The 17,109-nt window shown below is 43.8% G+C and overlaps 1 protein-coding gene across 1 annotated transcript; it reads right to left on the bottom strand.

Moving 5' to 3' along the window:
• Nucleotides 1–556: 556 nt before the first annotated feature.
• Nucleotides 557–15,890, bottom strand: LOC139291125 (phosphatidylinositol-3-phosphate phosphatase MTMR7-like). Its single transcript, XM_070913058.1, has 14 exons — nt 15,609–15,890; nt 14,473–14,598; nt 11,831–11,993; nt 9,979–10,136; nt 8,680–8,808; nt 8,412–8,546; nt 8,142–8,274; nt 7,791–7,900; nt 7,080–7,205; nt 6,049–6,098; nt 4,608–4,808; nt 3,605–3,739; nt 3,136–3,262; nt 557–2,308 (listed from the first exon to the last, which is right to left on the bottom strand). Exons 1-14 carry the CDS (start codon nt 15,630–15,632, stop codon nt 1,934–1,936), a joined length of 1,992 nt encoding a protein of 663 aa, XP_070769159.1. The 5' UTR covers nt 15,633–15,890; the 3' UTR covers nt 557–1,933.
• Between the last annotated feature and the right edge of the window lie 1,219 nt (nt 15,891–17,109).

Here is a 17,109-nt window from a genome sequence, read left to right as displayed (position 1 = left end):
CCACAGGCTACAGTGACATAAGGAGAGGACAGCAGCATGGTGACACTTCTTTACCTTCTTGTACCTGCGTGTTGGAACACCTGCCAATGAATATTCCCTTGTTTTTTTTTTTCTAATTGAATGCAGCTTTATGAGCCAGAATGTTCCACGGCTTTATATAGGGAAACCTAAAAAAAAACATACCAACCCTTGAAAGAGATCTTTTCTCTCTTTTTCTTTTTTCCAGAAAATGTTAGAAATTGTACCTGTGCTAAAATATTTGGCCAGCTTCTTTCTTGGTGGCCCTCACTGCTCAGCAGTAAGAAGCTCTACTCAAGTTTGACAGTCGGTGTTTCCCTTGCAGTCCGTCCACCATTAAAAAGGAGCCAGGCAAGTCCGCCTGGAGCCACGGTAGGCTTTGAATACACGCTCAAATAGGTCGGCTCTTAAGACGCCATACAGCCAGACGCTGCATATGCTTGTTAAAATATGGCCTTACACAGAGGGTACACATCTGGACTGTGGAGAGACCACGAAACCAGCACAGAAAGTGTTGAATGTGGGGGGGGGGGGGGGGGGGGTGTAAAAAGTCACAGAGAACCTGCACGTCAATCAAACATTAACGGTCTATATAATGACCTTGGGAGCATCCGACAAACTTAAGAGCTAAATGTGCCGTCAGGCCCTTAAAGAATGTTCTACAGTACACTGAAACATAACAGAAACAAAAAGAAGAAGAAGAGAGAAATGGCTTTAAAATCACATATTGCACGTGGAAAGACGAAAAAAAGAAAAATACTGCATTCCATGCATTTGTTGTAAACATGAGTGTTTTCACATTTTGTTCTCGTCGATTCCTGTTCCCGGTGGCCCTTCCAAGAAATCTCCCTTCCGACTGTGACACGTCCTCCTCCTGCTATACTTCTCCACATTTCATTTTCATTTCAAACTGCTTATCTTTGATCCGAACGTCATACGCTTCATTCGAAACCTGAATGCTGACCCCCTGGTGGGCAGATTTGTGATTTCGTGGAGTGCTATGGTTTTTTTTGGAGAAGTTCAAAAAGGAAGAAGGAGACCGTCCACGCCTAAAAACCCTCAAGCTCGCCGGAAACATTCATCTGCTTCCCTCTCCATGAACGGCTAAGATACTTGACGTGACTCTGAATGTATTACCACAGAGTTATGTCACTTCACTTGTGGCGTACTCGGCGTGTTTTAGCTCAAGGAACTCTCGGGAGATACAACGTTACTGACAGCACGTCAGTTTTTGAGCATGTGTCTGCTGCTTCCAGTTCAATTCAATTTCAATTTTCCAGTGTGTCTAAAGTTAATATCCGCTCACTGTTATTACAAGTACCACAATGCATGTTATTTTACACTGAAGAAGAAGGAAGATCGGACGTGAATAACTTGTTTTTGCAAATTCTTATTTTTAGGTTTGCTTGGAAGAGAATTACCGTTTGTTGAAGAGAATGACTACATGATTAATGTGGACACGAGTTAAGGTTCGTCTAGTGTGTTTGTTCTACTCTCTAAAAGTGCTACGTCAGATTTCCTCACTGCCCTCGTCAGCATTATTTCAGCCTGGTCCCATGTAACATTTGTAGTAATAATGCGTTCCTCGAACGAGGTACAAATGACAGTAATTGAGCCCGCCTACAAACAGCATCCACGTATATATATAAAAAAACAACAACACATTTCTGGACATCTGCAACAAAAAAAACAAAACAAAATTTAAAAAAAAGTCAAATTAAAAATACTAAAGTGGCATCTTTCAGCGCCTTGGTCAAAATAAAAGCTGAGGTTTCTCCCTCATTCACGGTGACTCCCTTTAGACCGCATCAGCGTGCCTCTGCTCCCCTACTGGTGTTGGAATAAATATTTTTGGGGGATCTGGTTTCCTCTCACCTGCCTCAGCAGGGTTCTCTGTTGCCCCCCCCCCCCCCAGTCAGGCAGTGGTAAAGGCGGCCTCGTCCGAGCACGGGTCCTTGCCGTCGTCCCCGCCGCTGGACGAGCGGCTGCTGAGGTCAGCCACGCCCGACTCCAGGTCGCTGCAGGCGGAGAGGTCGTCGGGGTCGTGACTCTGGAGGTGGGCGCGCGGCCCGAGGCGCAGGGTGAGAGCGGGGTCCTCGTACAGAGCCTTCTGATTGGCCGGCTCGGGGGAGAGTGCGTGGCCGTTGACCGGTGCAGGGCTGGCAATCGGATCTGTGTAAGTGGTGGGCGGGTCCGGCCCGCAGTGTCTCTGCCGTGGGCGGCTAGTCCTCCTCCTCGGAACCTCGATCTTCTCCCACGTGATTGGTTTCCCCGTCAGGGCTGCTATCCTCTGCACAGACAGAGACAAGACAAGACACACCCGTCCTTTAATCACCTGCGAGCGTTCCCATTCATGCCTCAGCACTGTTGACTCCTCTCACTGTGTATATTGGGTGGGTTAGGAGGTGGGACATGTGGACGGCTGAACAGAACTCATACTCAGGAGGATTATCCGACATTTACTTGCCATCTGAACGAGGATGTTAGGCTTTGGCTTCAAATTCTCTAATGAGGAGCCACAAATATTTACACACACTTCTTTTTTTTTCTGTACTTTCTCTATTTATCTGTACTTATTTCTGTCCTTCAGGTGTTTGAACAACTGAATTTCCCCATCTGGGGATCAGTACAGGCCCATCTTATCTTATTTGGAAAATCCTGCCAGATGAGCAGCGCCGGAGTGCCTATATTAGACATATAAATTATTATCTAATATTAATTCTAATAGCCTTCAGCTATCAAGCTCCTCTCCTGAGGAAGCAGCCTCCACATTTAAGACTTTCTTCTTCGATGAAGCTTATAGTTCAGGTGAACCCTGAACCACCCCTTAGTTACAGTGCTATAGTTCCCAGACTGCCGGGAGACTTCCCATGATGCACTGGGCTCTGTTACTAACTGGACGTCTTCTCTCGCCTCTCTCCTTCTGTTGCTCTCTGCAGGTTTTTTAAAAGGAGGTTTTTCCTCAGAGAGAGATTCTCAGATTCATTCTGGAGCGACGGATGTTGAATTGGGGTTATGGTGGTGTCATAACAGGGTGGGAGGGGGGTGTGTCTTTGTGTGTTGAATGCCTTGTCTGGAGCCCGGTTGGTGGTGGTGGGCGGTTCCTCCTGGCGGTACCTCCTGGTGATTGGTGAGCTCCTCCTCCAGCTGCTGGGACTCCTCCCGTACGGCGGACAGGAAGTCGGCAGGTGACTGGCGAGGAGGCGTTGATTTCTCCACGTGGTTATAGAGACCCTTCCACATTCTGGAGACAAGGAGAGGGAGAAAATAAAGGAAATAGAATAGTTTTTTCCCTTTTTGAGTAGATTATGAGAAGGGGGATAAGAAAGGATCAGCTGTATCAGAAAAATAAGACTTTTTAATGCTAAATCTCTGGAGTAATCTACAGATATACAATCCATTAGGCAATAAATACATACACACAAACAGCAGTATTTATTTTACCTTTTCGACGGTTCTAATAAATTCTAATAATTAAAAATGATAGCCATATGTACCACTACATATCTATCACACGCATCTAGACGGGTCTCTGTGGCACTACAGTCGCATGGCGTCAATGGGCGTGTTTGCCGCAGTGACTCACTTGAAGCAGTAGGGGGTGGTGTTGGGTCTCAGGACACCCTGACACTGGCTCAGCTCGGCCTTGTACAGGGGGTTGGTGTACTCGGCTCTGTCCTTCCACAGCTGAGGCCACACAGAATGACTCCGCTCGCGGAGCCTGTGGTCCAACAACGCGCACGCACGCACACACACACACACACACACACACACACCAACCGGCGATGCAGTAAACAACTTTATAATGCTGCACTGAGAACAAAAGAAGCTTTTTAAAAAGGTCCCATATTATACTCATTCCCAGCTCTCTATCTTTATTCTGGGACTCAACGAGAGTAGCTTGGCATGATTCACAGTTCAAATAAAGTCCTTATTTATCTCATACGTTCTAGCTCCAGCCCGCTATCCTAAAAGCCCACTTTGTTCAGCTTGGCCAACTACCGGAAGCCATCCTCTTGCTGTTGTGCTCGACGGCATGACGGCAACAGTAACTTAGCTTGCAAAACAGAGATATGGGGCACTGAATTTGATGAACTTACTGTTTATCAGATCACAAATGAGACAAGAGGTAGGTTGGAAAAAAACGATAGATAGAAGAATGATAGATTCTTTCAGGACGCGACATCTCTGAAGCCAAATGGGCCACAAATATTCCATATAATCGATTACATGGATGTTATTGTCCTGCGTCATAAATAAGGTCACATGGTGCTGTTTTTTGTATGCATCCTAATTTAACTGCAACAGCAAAGTTACATGATAAGTGTGAGGGCCGTAGATGTGATGCCTTTTGACTTTTTTTACGGTTATGAACTGCGACAATGTTGCTAAGTTCTTGACAGACTGAAAAAAAAGTGCGGAGATAAACAATAACATTCTTCAAAAATAGCAAAAACACACGATTCCATTTTTAAAATAGTTATTAGATAATCCTAATAGCACATGAAATGTATCTGTATTTACATACCGCTTGGACGTGGGAATGAGTGAAAACGACGCTTACTGCCTGAGACTAGTGTCAGCCCTACCTCATGTCCCGGCTTTCCTTCTGGCAGTTGCCCAGGAAGGTCCCGTACTGACAGGAGTAGACGTGTGCGTGTATGGCGATGAGGAAGCGCTCGCTGAACTCGAAGGCGCATGGGAACTGCTCGGACAGCTGCCACACGCACTCCAGGAACTGGTCGATGACAGGTGACACCTCTTTGGGATCTCCGTCCAGGTGGGCGTACCTGCGGGGACACGGGCTATTATAAAATGAAACTGTAACAAACTGATATAATTTCATGAGTAACTAAACCTTATTAATGATGATATTATTTGTATTTTTATAGGTAAGGTTGATAATCTAACAGAGGCCGATATAGAGACAGTGGAAAGCCCTGCCTGACCCCTCTTGGTAGTAAGATATCTTGAGATAATAACCCCTTTTTTTTTTTTAATCTTACTTGACAAACGATTATACACAACCTTAACCAAAAGACCAGCCAAACGCGTGAAGCTCTGTTGGATTAACTGCTGTTTGGCGAAGTTCAGGTTCGATGTGAGGATGAAAGAAAGTCTGACTTTTGTTTGTCGAGCACTGTTTCCCTTTAGAGGAGAAGCTGAATTATGAAATGGGTATGACGTAAAACTAAGGACAGGTCTAGAAAAATGACGGCGTTTCTTCATTACTGTGAATTCTCAATGACAGGCCTTTATTAGAGAATGAGGCCTTTGTTTTGAACAGGCATATATTAGAGACAGGCTTCCCAAAACTCCCTCCATGTTTACCGTTTGTCTCGATAAATTCACTATCATGTATATTTCCATCAGCACAACAACAGAGTCACGTCATCCTCACCAGTTTCTCTTCTCTAAAATGCCGTTTATAATCGCCCCGAGGCTCTCTTACTACGTCCGTGGTTCCAGTCCTTTTTTTTTACGCTTTCACAATAAAAGTCTCCCAGCCTGCCCAGTTGTTGGCAGGCTTTTAATGTGACTGCTGATTGGTAAAACTGGAAATGTGGAACGGCTGGAATCAACATGTGGATGTAACGGGTATTTCTGTTCAAAGTGAAAACAAGCTAAGTGGCGATTATAATAATAAGGCGATGTGTTATTCTGCCTGGCCTACATTTACACGAGAACTTACAGAATTCATTTATTCAGCCTCCCTGTCTCTCTCTTGTGTATTGTTCAACCTGCTTTAAGTTCATTTTGTATGCTAAATCTAATTTCTTTTCTTCATTTTGGGTATGCGGGATCAGTAGGTTATATACAGTATGTTGTGTCTGCTAGTTCATTATTATTTTATTAATAACAATATTCAGACTCGTGTTTTATTTTCTCATATTCATCTGCCATCATAAAATGTAACTGTAAATGTAACTGCGAGGTTGAACTCATGGAGAATAGCAGTAGGCCCTGTCTTACAAAATGAAATACACAAAATGACTGTAATGGTGCTGCTGTGCGGACCCAGTTACTGACCTGTGGGAGAACTTGTGTCCGAAGGAAACCCAGTCTCTCTCTATCAGCACCTGGTAGGGAGGAGAGGAAGAGGTGGAGATAGGGAGGGGGGCACGGCAAAGATGGAAGGGAGCAGTAGAGAGACAAGAACTTAGAAGGTCTTGAGGAATAATACCGGCCTTTCACTGTCGCAGACAAATTTCCATGTCAGAATTGCTGGAGTCGGGGCGCGCTCCCGTCATCTCGATCATTTGATGTAAGGTGGTCTTCAAACTCAGTCCGAGCTGTCTCAAGTCGGTCTTTTCCTCGTCCCGACGTTCCGATTAAATCAAATATGTTTGTCAGGAGTTTTTAGTCTCGGCTCAAGCAAATGGCGAAGTTAATTGAAGTCCAGGGCCAAACAGGAAGCAGCAAACTTACTTACTTAATGAACTCAAACACCGTGTCACACACACACACACACACACACACGACAGACGGTGAATTAACAGTGAGTTATGTGTCGGCGTTTAGTTTGGTGTGTATCTGATCCACCAACCGGCACTTATTTTAGTGAGAAACCTTCCATTTTTGAAACGGTTCGCCTCTCATTCCCTACGGTCCTCTCCCACTAAAATGGCGCTCCTAACCAACGGAGGCTGGCAGCGAGTTGAGTGGACAAAATTCAAAATGTAACGTTTGTACGTATGGATTATATTGATGCCGAACTGACAAGAGGACTGTTGAAATACAGAGCGCTTTATCTTGTTTCTGGAGTGATGAGTTTTTACAGAGCTTAAGGAATTTTTAATATGTTATATTTCTTAAAGGGAGTTTGGTGCAATATTTTGCCTGGAGATGATAAGGTTGTCGGACTTTAACTGCTGTTATTGGTTTGATTAATTGCTTAATAATGTGAGGAATCTAGTTGTAGTCGTGTAAATATGACCCTGCAAGATCGCCAGTCTTTGCAAAATCTTAGTCTGGGACTAGAACTCTTTAGATGTGGGAGGGTGTCAGACTTTAGTCTTTTCAAAATCTTTTCAAATTATGTGTGTGTGTGTGTGTGTTACCATGAGTCCTTTGATGGTTCTGTAGAATGGGTCCAACAGTATACTGGCTATAGAGCAGGCCTGGGCCGTCCTGTCCCAGCCATCTGAACAGTGAACCAACACACTGACGCCTTCATCAGCAACTGCCTGGAGAGTGAGAGATAGGGGGGGTGTTAAAAAAAAAGAAATTAAATAGGATCCAGGAAGTCCAGCTTGAGTAAGAGATCCATGAAAGATTCCTTTTTGTTTAACCAGAGACGGAAGTCTCGCTCCGAAATATATGCCATGTATAATAGTCTTTGTTGTGTATCTTTATTATCTCGCCGAAGTACACTGAGAAGCATCTCTGGTTTACACCGTAAGGAACATATTGTCTCATCTCGCCTTTAAATAGCCAACAGTGAACACCTGACCCCCCCCCCCCCCCCCCCATTTTTTTCCGTTTCCTGAAAATCCACCAAATGCGTGGAGCGTCAAGACAATTTGATCTGTGTTTTAACCCTTTCCATCATACTGAAATGAGGCATTTACTGTAGTTGCTTGCCAACTGTTTAGGCTGAAAAGATCTTTATTGCTTCTTTGTTGTATTGACACGTGAGTTTCATGAGTTGTCGCACAGATGATATTATTAAAACGCAATCAGACCGTCTCAGTGCTTTAAATGCTTGTGGTCCCTGTGTGTGTGTGTGTGTGTGTGTGTGTGTGTGTGTGTGTGTGTGAGTGTGTACACACCCTGGCTATGAAGACCCCGGCATCCAGTATGGCTTTAATGTGTTTGAGCCAACCAGAGTTCTCCAGACCCCACAGGAAGTCAGTCATGGACGGAGCTCTCATCTCGCCAACTGCATGGAAGAGAGAGAGAGAGGGAGAGAGAGGGAGAGAGAGAGAGAGAGAGAGAGAGAGAGGAAGTTTACAAACCACCACACACACTCACATGAAAAAAAAAGAAAAGATGCTCGCGGACGAAGTGTGACGACTTGAATATTTCTCTTCGACCAGCTGTTTCCCTGTTCCCATCTCACGCTGCGTCTTTATATCATTTGCTCAACACACACACACACACACACACACACACACTCTTACCATCGATGATTTTCTGCTGGCTGTTCCTCATCACGTGAATGTTTTCGATGCCGATGAACTGCAACTTGATGTTGGTGTAGTGGTCCTCGTTCTCGTAGCCTTTACCTGCCGCTCGATTGGCCATGGCGTTCAGCTGCGCGCACACACACACACACACACACACACACACACACACACACACACACACAGAGAATACTGTATATGAAAACATTATAGCTCATTGTTTATTTGTATTATTTACTGTGGGTGTGTGTGTGTGTGTGTGTTTACCTTGGGCCTGGTGTCCACCACATAGATGTAGTCACTGCCGGGGTTGGACTTCATCACAGCCAGCAGCATCATCTCATCCTCCTGACAGCGTCCACTGAAGCCTGACAGTGGCTGACTACACCTGCACACTGCTGCCTGTGTGACAATGAAACGTCATCATCATCAAGTAGAAAAAAAAGACCCTCACTTATTCATTATTAAGGAGAAGTTAACATTTTCCAAAACATATATTCGCATAATTCTTTCTGTGTGTGTGCGTCACACTGACCAGTGTGTCCTGGTGGAAGTAGGACAGGGCAGGGAATCGCCCTCGACTCCGGAACCTTGAGCTGCCCACGATGATGGCGGGCGTGGCCGACTTGGGAACAAACAGCTCTGACGGGTACGTGTCGCACACCTGGGAGATGACACACACAAACACACACACACACATTTTAACATCAGTGGCCCCCAAGTTAAGATACACATTATTGTGCCCATCCTGTCCACTGTGTGTGTGAGGAGTGCATGCAGATGAGAGTAACAGGAACATGTCAAGCAGTGCAAATATGTGGCTCACTGATGTGTGTTTTATATTTTTTTGGACAACAATGGAGCTCTAAGGCGCAGAGGAGTAAGATATAAGGCTTTTAGTAACACATACTTTTAGCTCATTGTCAACAAAATACAGAATACTGCCTAACTTCTTCATTAATAAAGTAATTGCTAAACAATTCAACAATTCCCAATACCATTACTACAATTACCTGCGCCATTTGACAGGCTTCTGAGTAATGCAATGCATCATAGTACTGTGGTGTTACGCGCATACACATATGTTCTGGATAAGCTTGACGATTGAAGACATTTTAGACTTGGTTTTAAAGTGCTCTGCGCTTTTTTAATTGTTGTCTTCCCGAGGTTAAATATTAAGCTACCGCCAGCAGACTGTTAGCTTAGCCAAAGTCCAAAGGTGCCTACCAGCAAATCTCTAGCTCAGTAATTAACATGTTGTAGATTTACAGAGGGTTATATACGCTGAACTATTTCTTTGACCGGACTGGAACGTCTAGTCTCTGAGCTAAACTAAGTTAGCAAGATGCTGGTGGTAGCCTCATACTTAAGAGTCCCTGATTAAATATTCAAGTATTAAAAAACTGCATAGGCTGTTAATATGCACCCTATATTAAGTCTACCAGCATAATGAATATAATGATATACATGAAGTCTGGAGCCAGACTTTGGCTACAAAATGTGACTCTGTGTTTTTGCTCCATGTGTTCGAGGAGGTAGCTGTTGATAAGCAGTCAATGAGGCTGGTGCTATCTTATCTATGACCTTGTAAATGTCCTGAGTACAAGGCGTATTCACTGCACTTAACAGGAGAAAGACAGCTACAGACCACAGAGTATATTAGAGCGAGAGCTTTAGTAGAGGCAGAACTCCACTTCTTCTTCAACTCCATCCTGTTTTATCATCATAAAGCATAAAGTGATATATATATGATATAAATAATAACTCCCCAGCTGACTGGTTGTGCTATTTCTTTTATTTCTACACCTCATGCACATGTCACAATTAGACTGACCCTGTATTCGCTGTTGGCCGCTGTAGCCACCCACAGGTTGTTAGGAACTCCCATCCTCTTGTAGTCGGCCATGAGGTCGATGAAGTTCCACGACTCTTCTCGCTCCTCTTTGTTCACGTTGGGATTAAAAGACAAGCAGTACAGCTCACTGTACTTCTCTGAGAGAGGAGAGGAGAAAGTCATTTTAAATCAGTATTTTATATGTGCTTACAGTAACTATATACAATATTTAGAACCACTAGATTTCGCACTAGAGCACCAGCAACTCAGACTAAACCAAAAACAACTCTCGTTCTCCTCAAAGCCACCAGACTCCATTGACAAAAACAAAAATTTTACCTAACAGGTCATCGTAAAAAAAATACAACTCACCAAAAACGTCTATAAATAGTCAATAAATAAATAGTAATAGTATATATTCAACTTGAGCGAAACATTTGCACGTATCGCAGGGCTTTGCAGAGTGTTGTGTGGGGAGGACCGGAGCAGAGGGACAGAGTGAGCTCTGGAGGAGAGAGCCGGAGCTTCTGGAGGAATTATGAACTGTATAATAAGATGGACGACATGATAGCTCCCCAAAAGTGAAGCCAAAACATCTCGATCGGCCCCTGGTGGCTGGCTGCAGTATAGATCATAAGCCCTTCCTCCCCCATGTTAGCAGATGGGACATGGGCCAAACAAAAAAATCGAAGTACACGTCAAATACATTTTTCCCAAAGATGGTTTCTGTCATTTTAGGTAGTTTTTATCACGCTGATGTTTGTTCAAGTGTTTCTGATACGTTTTCTACGTAGCTCAGAGTTTTTGGATGTTCTAAGAGTCTGTGGTGGCCAGTGCTATCCTCTATGCTGTTGCATGCTGGGGCAGCAGGCTGAGGGTGGCGGACTCCAACAGACTCAACAAACTGATCCGCAAGGCCAGTGACATTGTTGGGGTGGAGCTGGACTCTCTGATGGTGGTGTCAGAGAGGAGGATGCTGTCCAAGCTGCGGGTCATCTTGGACAATGTCTCACATCCTCTCCTGTACTGGTCAGTGTCACTGACACTCAGAAGAAACAGACTCATTCTGGACCTATTTCACCTCTGTCAGCAACTATAACCTCATTATTTATTCTTTAAATGTCACTAGTGCAATACATATATATATATACACATATATACATATGCAACAGTACACACATATACATTGTTATTGTATATATTTTTTATTTTATTTTTCACTAAATATTGTAAATGTGTATATTTTTATTTTGTATTTCTTATTTTTTATATCTTATTTTTGTACATACTCTCATTTCTAAATGTATTCTACTTTCTACCCTTGAATGGGAGCACCGGTACTGTATAATTTCCCCCCGTGGATCAATAAAGTATTTCTGATTCTGATTATTTTTTAAGCTTTTGGGAGTAAAAAGTGGATTTATCACGGAGGTGCCGACCCCCGCTGTCGGGTGTTTGTGAGTGGTCTCTCTTCTAACGTTAGCTACCTAAAACCTCATGTAAAATATGCTTTAGGTAGCTAAAGTGTGTGTGTGGGAGATCACTCTCTTTGTCTCTTATAAACAGGGAGGGGACTCACGTGCCAGACCCGGCAATCAAAACAAAGAAAAGAGAAGCTCCAATTACAACACACACAGAGGGAGTGTGACTTCACTCTCTGTCAGGACACCATTACTCCACTACATCTTTACATAGCAAATAGTTGTTTGCTGCTATATTAAGGTTCAAAATCTCACATATAGAACCTTTAACGTACTGTAAAAGCAACGCATGACAAACCACTTACACACATAAATACATATACACACACACACACACACACACACACACACACACACACACACACACACACCTGGTCGCGACAACCTGACCAATGAGGCGTGGACGTCCAAACAGTCTCTCTCCTGCGGAATGAGCATCTGGAAGACCCGGAAGTCCTTACAACGCAGGATCAGCTGACTTCCGGCGGGGATGGCGGGTGGCCTCTCCACACTGCTCACCATGCTGTGCAACACCTGAAACACACACAGGCGCACACATCTGTCCCACTATCCACCATGGACGTTCGTTGCCCAACCTTAAGACTAAACACACACGCAACGCTCAATTTTCTCTATAAGGTCCTTTTGTGAACAACTCATCTCAACTGCAAGAGCACAAGTCCGTGATATCAATCAGCACTATGACACGGGTCACATTTTGTGTCATCTGTCTTGTGACTTAAAATATTCAGGAAGGAATGTCAACATCAGTTTATGGGGAAGCTCCTGGTCAATGCCGTGCAGCAAAGAAGAAGGAGGAAGGAGAAGTAGACGGTTGCTTTAGCGGCACGAGCTAATCTGTCTTCTTGGTTCCTGCTAGTCCAGTAGACACAGTCGGCGCCTCTTGGGTGAAACCTGACACCCTGTCTAGTCAGGTCCAGTGGGACAGGGCAGTGCCCGCCACCACCTCCTGCAGGAGATTGGAAAAGGGGGGAGGGCGGCATCTTTCCTTCCTGTTTCTGTAAATTTCTGCACTCACGCAATCCCTAACAGTGATGAGGTAACACCAGCTCTTTATTTATTTTATTCTTATTTTGGAAAAGCATTCATTTCACCTTCATCATTTGAGATATGGTATCAGTGTTTCCGCAAGTAGAAGAACAGAAGAATAAATTAATTAAGAGTGAGCTGTGAGACACGATAAAGTCTCAGTCCACCTGGTCCAAATCTGGAAAACGACAACCTTTCCATAATATATATATACATATTTCATGCATTATTTCTACCTATTCATCAGTGGTGGGTGGCTCTGATTTTAGCCCCTTCCTCGTGACGGCCTTTCAGCTTGCTGCCATGAGTCCCAGTTTCTCATCACTGATGTTCCACCCTTCAAATGAGATGTCACCCATGTACACAGCCTCGCATCTAGGCAAAGGAAAGTCGAATGCCGCCCAAAACTCTTTGAGCTGAGACTCAGACTCTAGTTATTCTCATATACAAGCATACATTTATGATGAAATGCTGTTTCCCAGGGGCCTACGGTGCCGGGGATCGAACCCCCCAACCCGCTCTACCCTGCTCTACCTCCTATGCGACATTGCTAAACCATGGTGGTGAAGTGATGTCCTGCCAGTAAGGCACAATAACCTGGCAATTCCACAAAATATGGAAGCGACTGGCGTCATTTATCCCACATGGTCTTCAACGTCTACCACCACTTCCCTGATACCGTTTTTATTCACAGGTAATTCTCACTGACGCTTTCAAAGCCCCAAAAAAGGTATTCGGGGCGGCCCAAATAATTAGTAAGTCCTTTTGTGACCCATTTTTTAAATCTATTATCAGATTTATTTGGACCACCGTAACAGTTTAGATGTCTCGCCTAATAATTTTACTGTCTCCTGCCATGTTTTCAATACTATATTAATCCAAGGGTTATCTGTGTTTACCTTCTTATTTTGTATTCAGTGTCCACCATCATCACTGCTATTGGTACCCCATCTGTCACTGCACTTTCAATTTCTTTCCGTCTTGAGGAGTATGTTGGTGTACATGAGCAAATGAATGGCCCCAACTGTGCTGCATAGTAGTATGCTTGTAAGCATGGGAGGCCCATGCCACCATATTCCTTTCTAATAAGGTTTTATACTGTTTTTTTTAGCTGGTTTTTGCAAGGAGTGATATAACTTTTTGAACATTGCCTCGACGTTGCCTACTTACGGCTACGCTGCATTCTGTGTCCAGCCTTTCTTCAAAAGTCATGGGACGAAAAGACAAACTTATCTTCTAAAACCCTCTAATTTGATATTTCTGTAACTAATGCGACGTATGATGAAATGAGTTTAACTGTCTGATCAAATTTCTGTCACAACATGTCCTCATGTTGCCTTTCACTTTCATGTGTCGGCATGCCTGTAGGATGTCTTCTAGAGAACCATTGACATTCCATTCAGCCGAGCAAACAGATGTGTCTCTTAACATTAAATCAGTTTCCCCTTTCACCACAGACGGAGCAGCAGTATTTGTCTCTGCTTTACAGCCACAGGGGAGAGCTGCTGTTGGTGCACAGTTAAAAAGGGTGTTCTGTATAGCAAAATTTACCACCACATCTAGGCAGATATTCTGTTTCTTGGTGGATATGTGGATGCAGGAATATTTGAAAGCAGGTTATTAAAGCGGTTACGTAGGAACAGCCGATCCAGAGTAAGCAGAGTAAGGGGGAGGTCTCAAGCAGGCAGTGGTGTGACGCTGAATGAAGAGAAATGCAGTGTCCATATTATTAATGCAACTATTTAAATGTATCCACCTGGGGGCGCTCTGGCGGCTCACTGTGTAGAGTACTGTTACTGGTTTGATTCTGACCCCCATCTATACTGACGCTGTCGGATGAAGCAGAAATGCCAAAACAAATTCATGCTAAAAAAGAAAAAAGATTATCCAAGCTTGACTGTGACATGGGTCAAGTGTTAAGAGGTCAGAGGCTCACAGGTGCAGCACCCTGCTTCAGGCTTACCCACGTCTCCTTGCGCGTCTCGGGGTTGTTCTCCACAAATATGGTGTGTGTTGCAGAGAGGTAGAGAGTCCCAATGCTGGCCTTTCTCTGGCCCGACGACCGGTCCAGGAGCCGCACATTTTCCACCTACCAAAATGTCAAGAGATGGAGAAATATGGTTAGGAAGATAAAACATGACATGCCTCCACACTCACGAAGGCACACGAACACAACACAGATTATTTAACTGTAATAACAGCTCACTGTATCCTCTGGCATGACTCAACAGATTACGATGTCCACTGAGCTCAAATTAAAGCCCAAATCTAAAACTCAAGGTCGCTCAGGAACTGGTTTTGAGTGGCACGTGTGCTTGCATCGTGGAACAACAACAACAACAACAACAAACATAGGTGCCTCTGTGGCATGTAAGAACTGGTTATGGAAGATTTTGTAACTGTAATGCGTGCATCATTGCAGATTCTGCACACTCTGCATGCCTCATTACCTCATCCATGTAATTTGTAAACACCGTCAGACCACAAAGATGTGGCGATGGGGCCTGTGTGCCTCCGCCAGGTTGGCAGACGGGGAAAATGGTGGTGAACAGTATAATGTTAAGTCATGGTGGGGCAGGATATCTCGAGTACATTACATATTCCATAGGTAATAACAAAATAATTGAACGTCTATGGCAGCAGGAGCACCGTGTTAGCATCCTAACGGCCACATGGCCAGGTGTTTAGAGCGACGTCAGAGATTCAGCCACTGGATCCATTATCGGACAGGGTCAGTTGGCTTCACAGAGATTTCACGTTTCTTGCTAATATGATGGGCGAGTATTTGTTAAGCGGGAGGACAAACTGGGCTACTACTGCCACGACACATAATAAACTATTAGCATGTCTGGTTTCAAATGACGTCTTTCTGTAGGCTTCCCCATAATGGACGTACGTTGGTTTTGGTCAACACTGTGCAGTGTAACAGAGGCAGAGGGGGATGAGAGGAGAGATGGATGGACAGAGGGGGGATACAAGGACCTAGCGTGTCATTGAAGAAACACCTAACGTTAGCATTTAAACGACGGGGCGCGTCGGAATAAACGAGGACGAAGCACAGAGACAAGCCAACGGTGTTGAAATGCCGAGTGTTATTACCTTGGGCGTCCGGATGTGCTCCATCACTGACAACCAAAATGGTGGAGATGGAGAGTACGTGTTTTTTTTGTTTTTTTTTACCGTCAGCGGTTGCGCGCTATATTCCCTGTTTCACGAGAGCAAACGAGTTGTTCGCGTTGCTAATCTCGGTGGCTGCTGCTCCAGACCTGCCCTGGAATATTTTCCATGACTCCCGTAGCCTCCGTGCCCCGGGTTTGTTCGGTTGTGCTCGAGGAGAAAGGATTATGCGCTGCCACTGGCCCCGTCGTTAACAGTACCCGGGCTCCCTCTCATGTCACCGACGGATAGCGACTCGCTCAACAGCTGCGTTACTGCGTATAACGTTACTACACCACCGTGACGTTTACGATAATAACACGCACGGCCTCCGGTCTTGCCTTTCAAAATAAAACCCAGTATTTTTATATTACAAGGACATAAGCGTTAGACAGTCAGCGGTGGAAGAAGTATTCAGGTCCTGTACTTAAGTAAAAGTACTAATACCACACTGTGGAAATTACTTATATTATATATTACATTATATTATATTATTAAATTATTATAACAAAATAACATCTGATCGAATCTAGTATTGAATCTACATTGGTGCTTGGCATTGAAACCAAATGAAAGCTAAGTCAAACATTTCCAAAAAAAAAAAAGGATCAATGACAGTGGGATCAATTTAAATTTACATTATATCTACTACCAAAAGGATTAAATGTCAGAATCAGAATCAGAAATACTATGTTGATCCCTGGGGGGGAATTACACATGTGCCTTGGACTATTTATGAAACTATAGCTACTAACAGATCAAACATATAAAGTGAAATATAATATCACTGCATGTCTTTTAAACTGTGAATGAAATACTTACAGAACTTTTTTTTTCTTTTCACATTTTAAAAGCTTAAAGGCCAGGACCGTTTAGTCAGTATTGAAAACAAGACATCAGAGAACACAGGGGGTTATCATTTACATCACTGACTACAGTGACTATTCAGGTGTCCAGGGGTCAACATATATTGCTAAAATTGAAGTGTGAATTATGTTAACCAGATAAAAAAACCAAATATAACGATCTTATCATTTATTTTAATGGGGCTAAAAGGGGCATTAAATCTATATTATCCGTAGTTTATTGTGCTTTATTGTGTGTGTGTACAGTCTTTCATTGCTGTCTCCTTGAAGGGCCCCTTGTCGGCCTTGCATTCCCACCTGAAGCTCACGGCAGACGTTCTCAGTAGATCGCCTTGGAAGTCCAACCTTGAGAGATTGGAGAGAAAGAGAGAGAGTGGTTGGTTGGTGTAGCTAAGAAAGTCACATCTGTCCAATATGTAATGCACGTAGATTGCAGTTGTTGTTGTTGTTGTTGTTGTTGTTGTTGTATTGGACTGAATTTGAATGTACAGTACGTGCTTACAGTGTAATACAATACCATTAAAAATATCAACAACCATGGCCTCAGAATGACAATACAGCTAATTTTGACACAGTGA

This window comes from Enoplosus armatus, chromosome 2 (assembly GCF_043641665.1).
Source record: "Enoplosus armatus isolate fEnoArm2 chromosome 2, fEnoArm2.hap1, whole genome shotgun sequence".
NCBI lineage: Eukaryota > Metazoa > Chordata > Actinopteri > Centrarchiformes > Enoplosidae > Enoplosus > Enoplosus armatus.
Note: the sequence above shows the minus strand (reverse complement) of the source record. Positions and strands in the feature narration are given on the sequence as shown.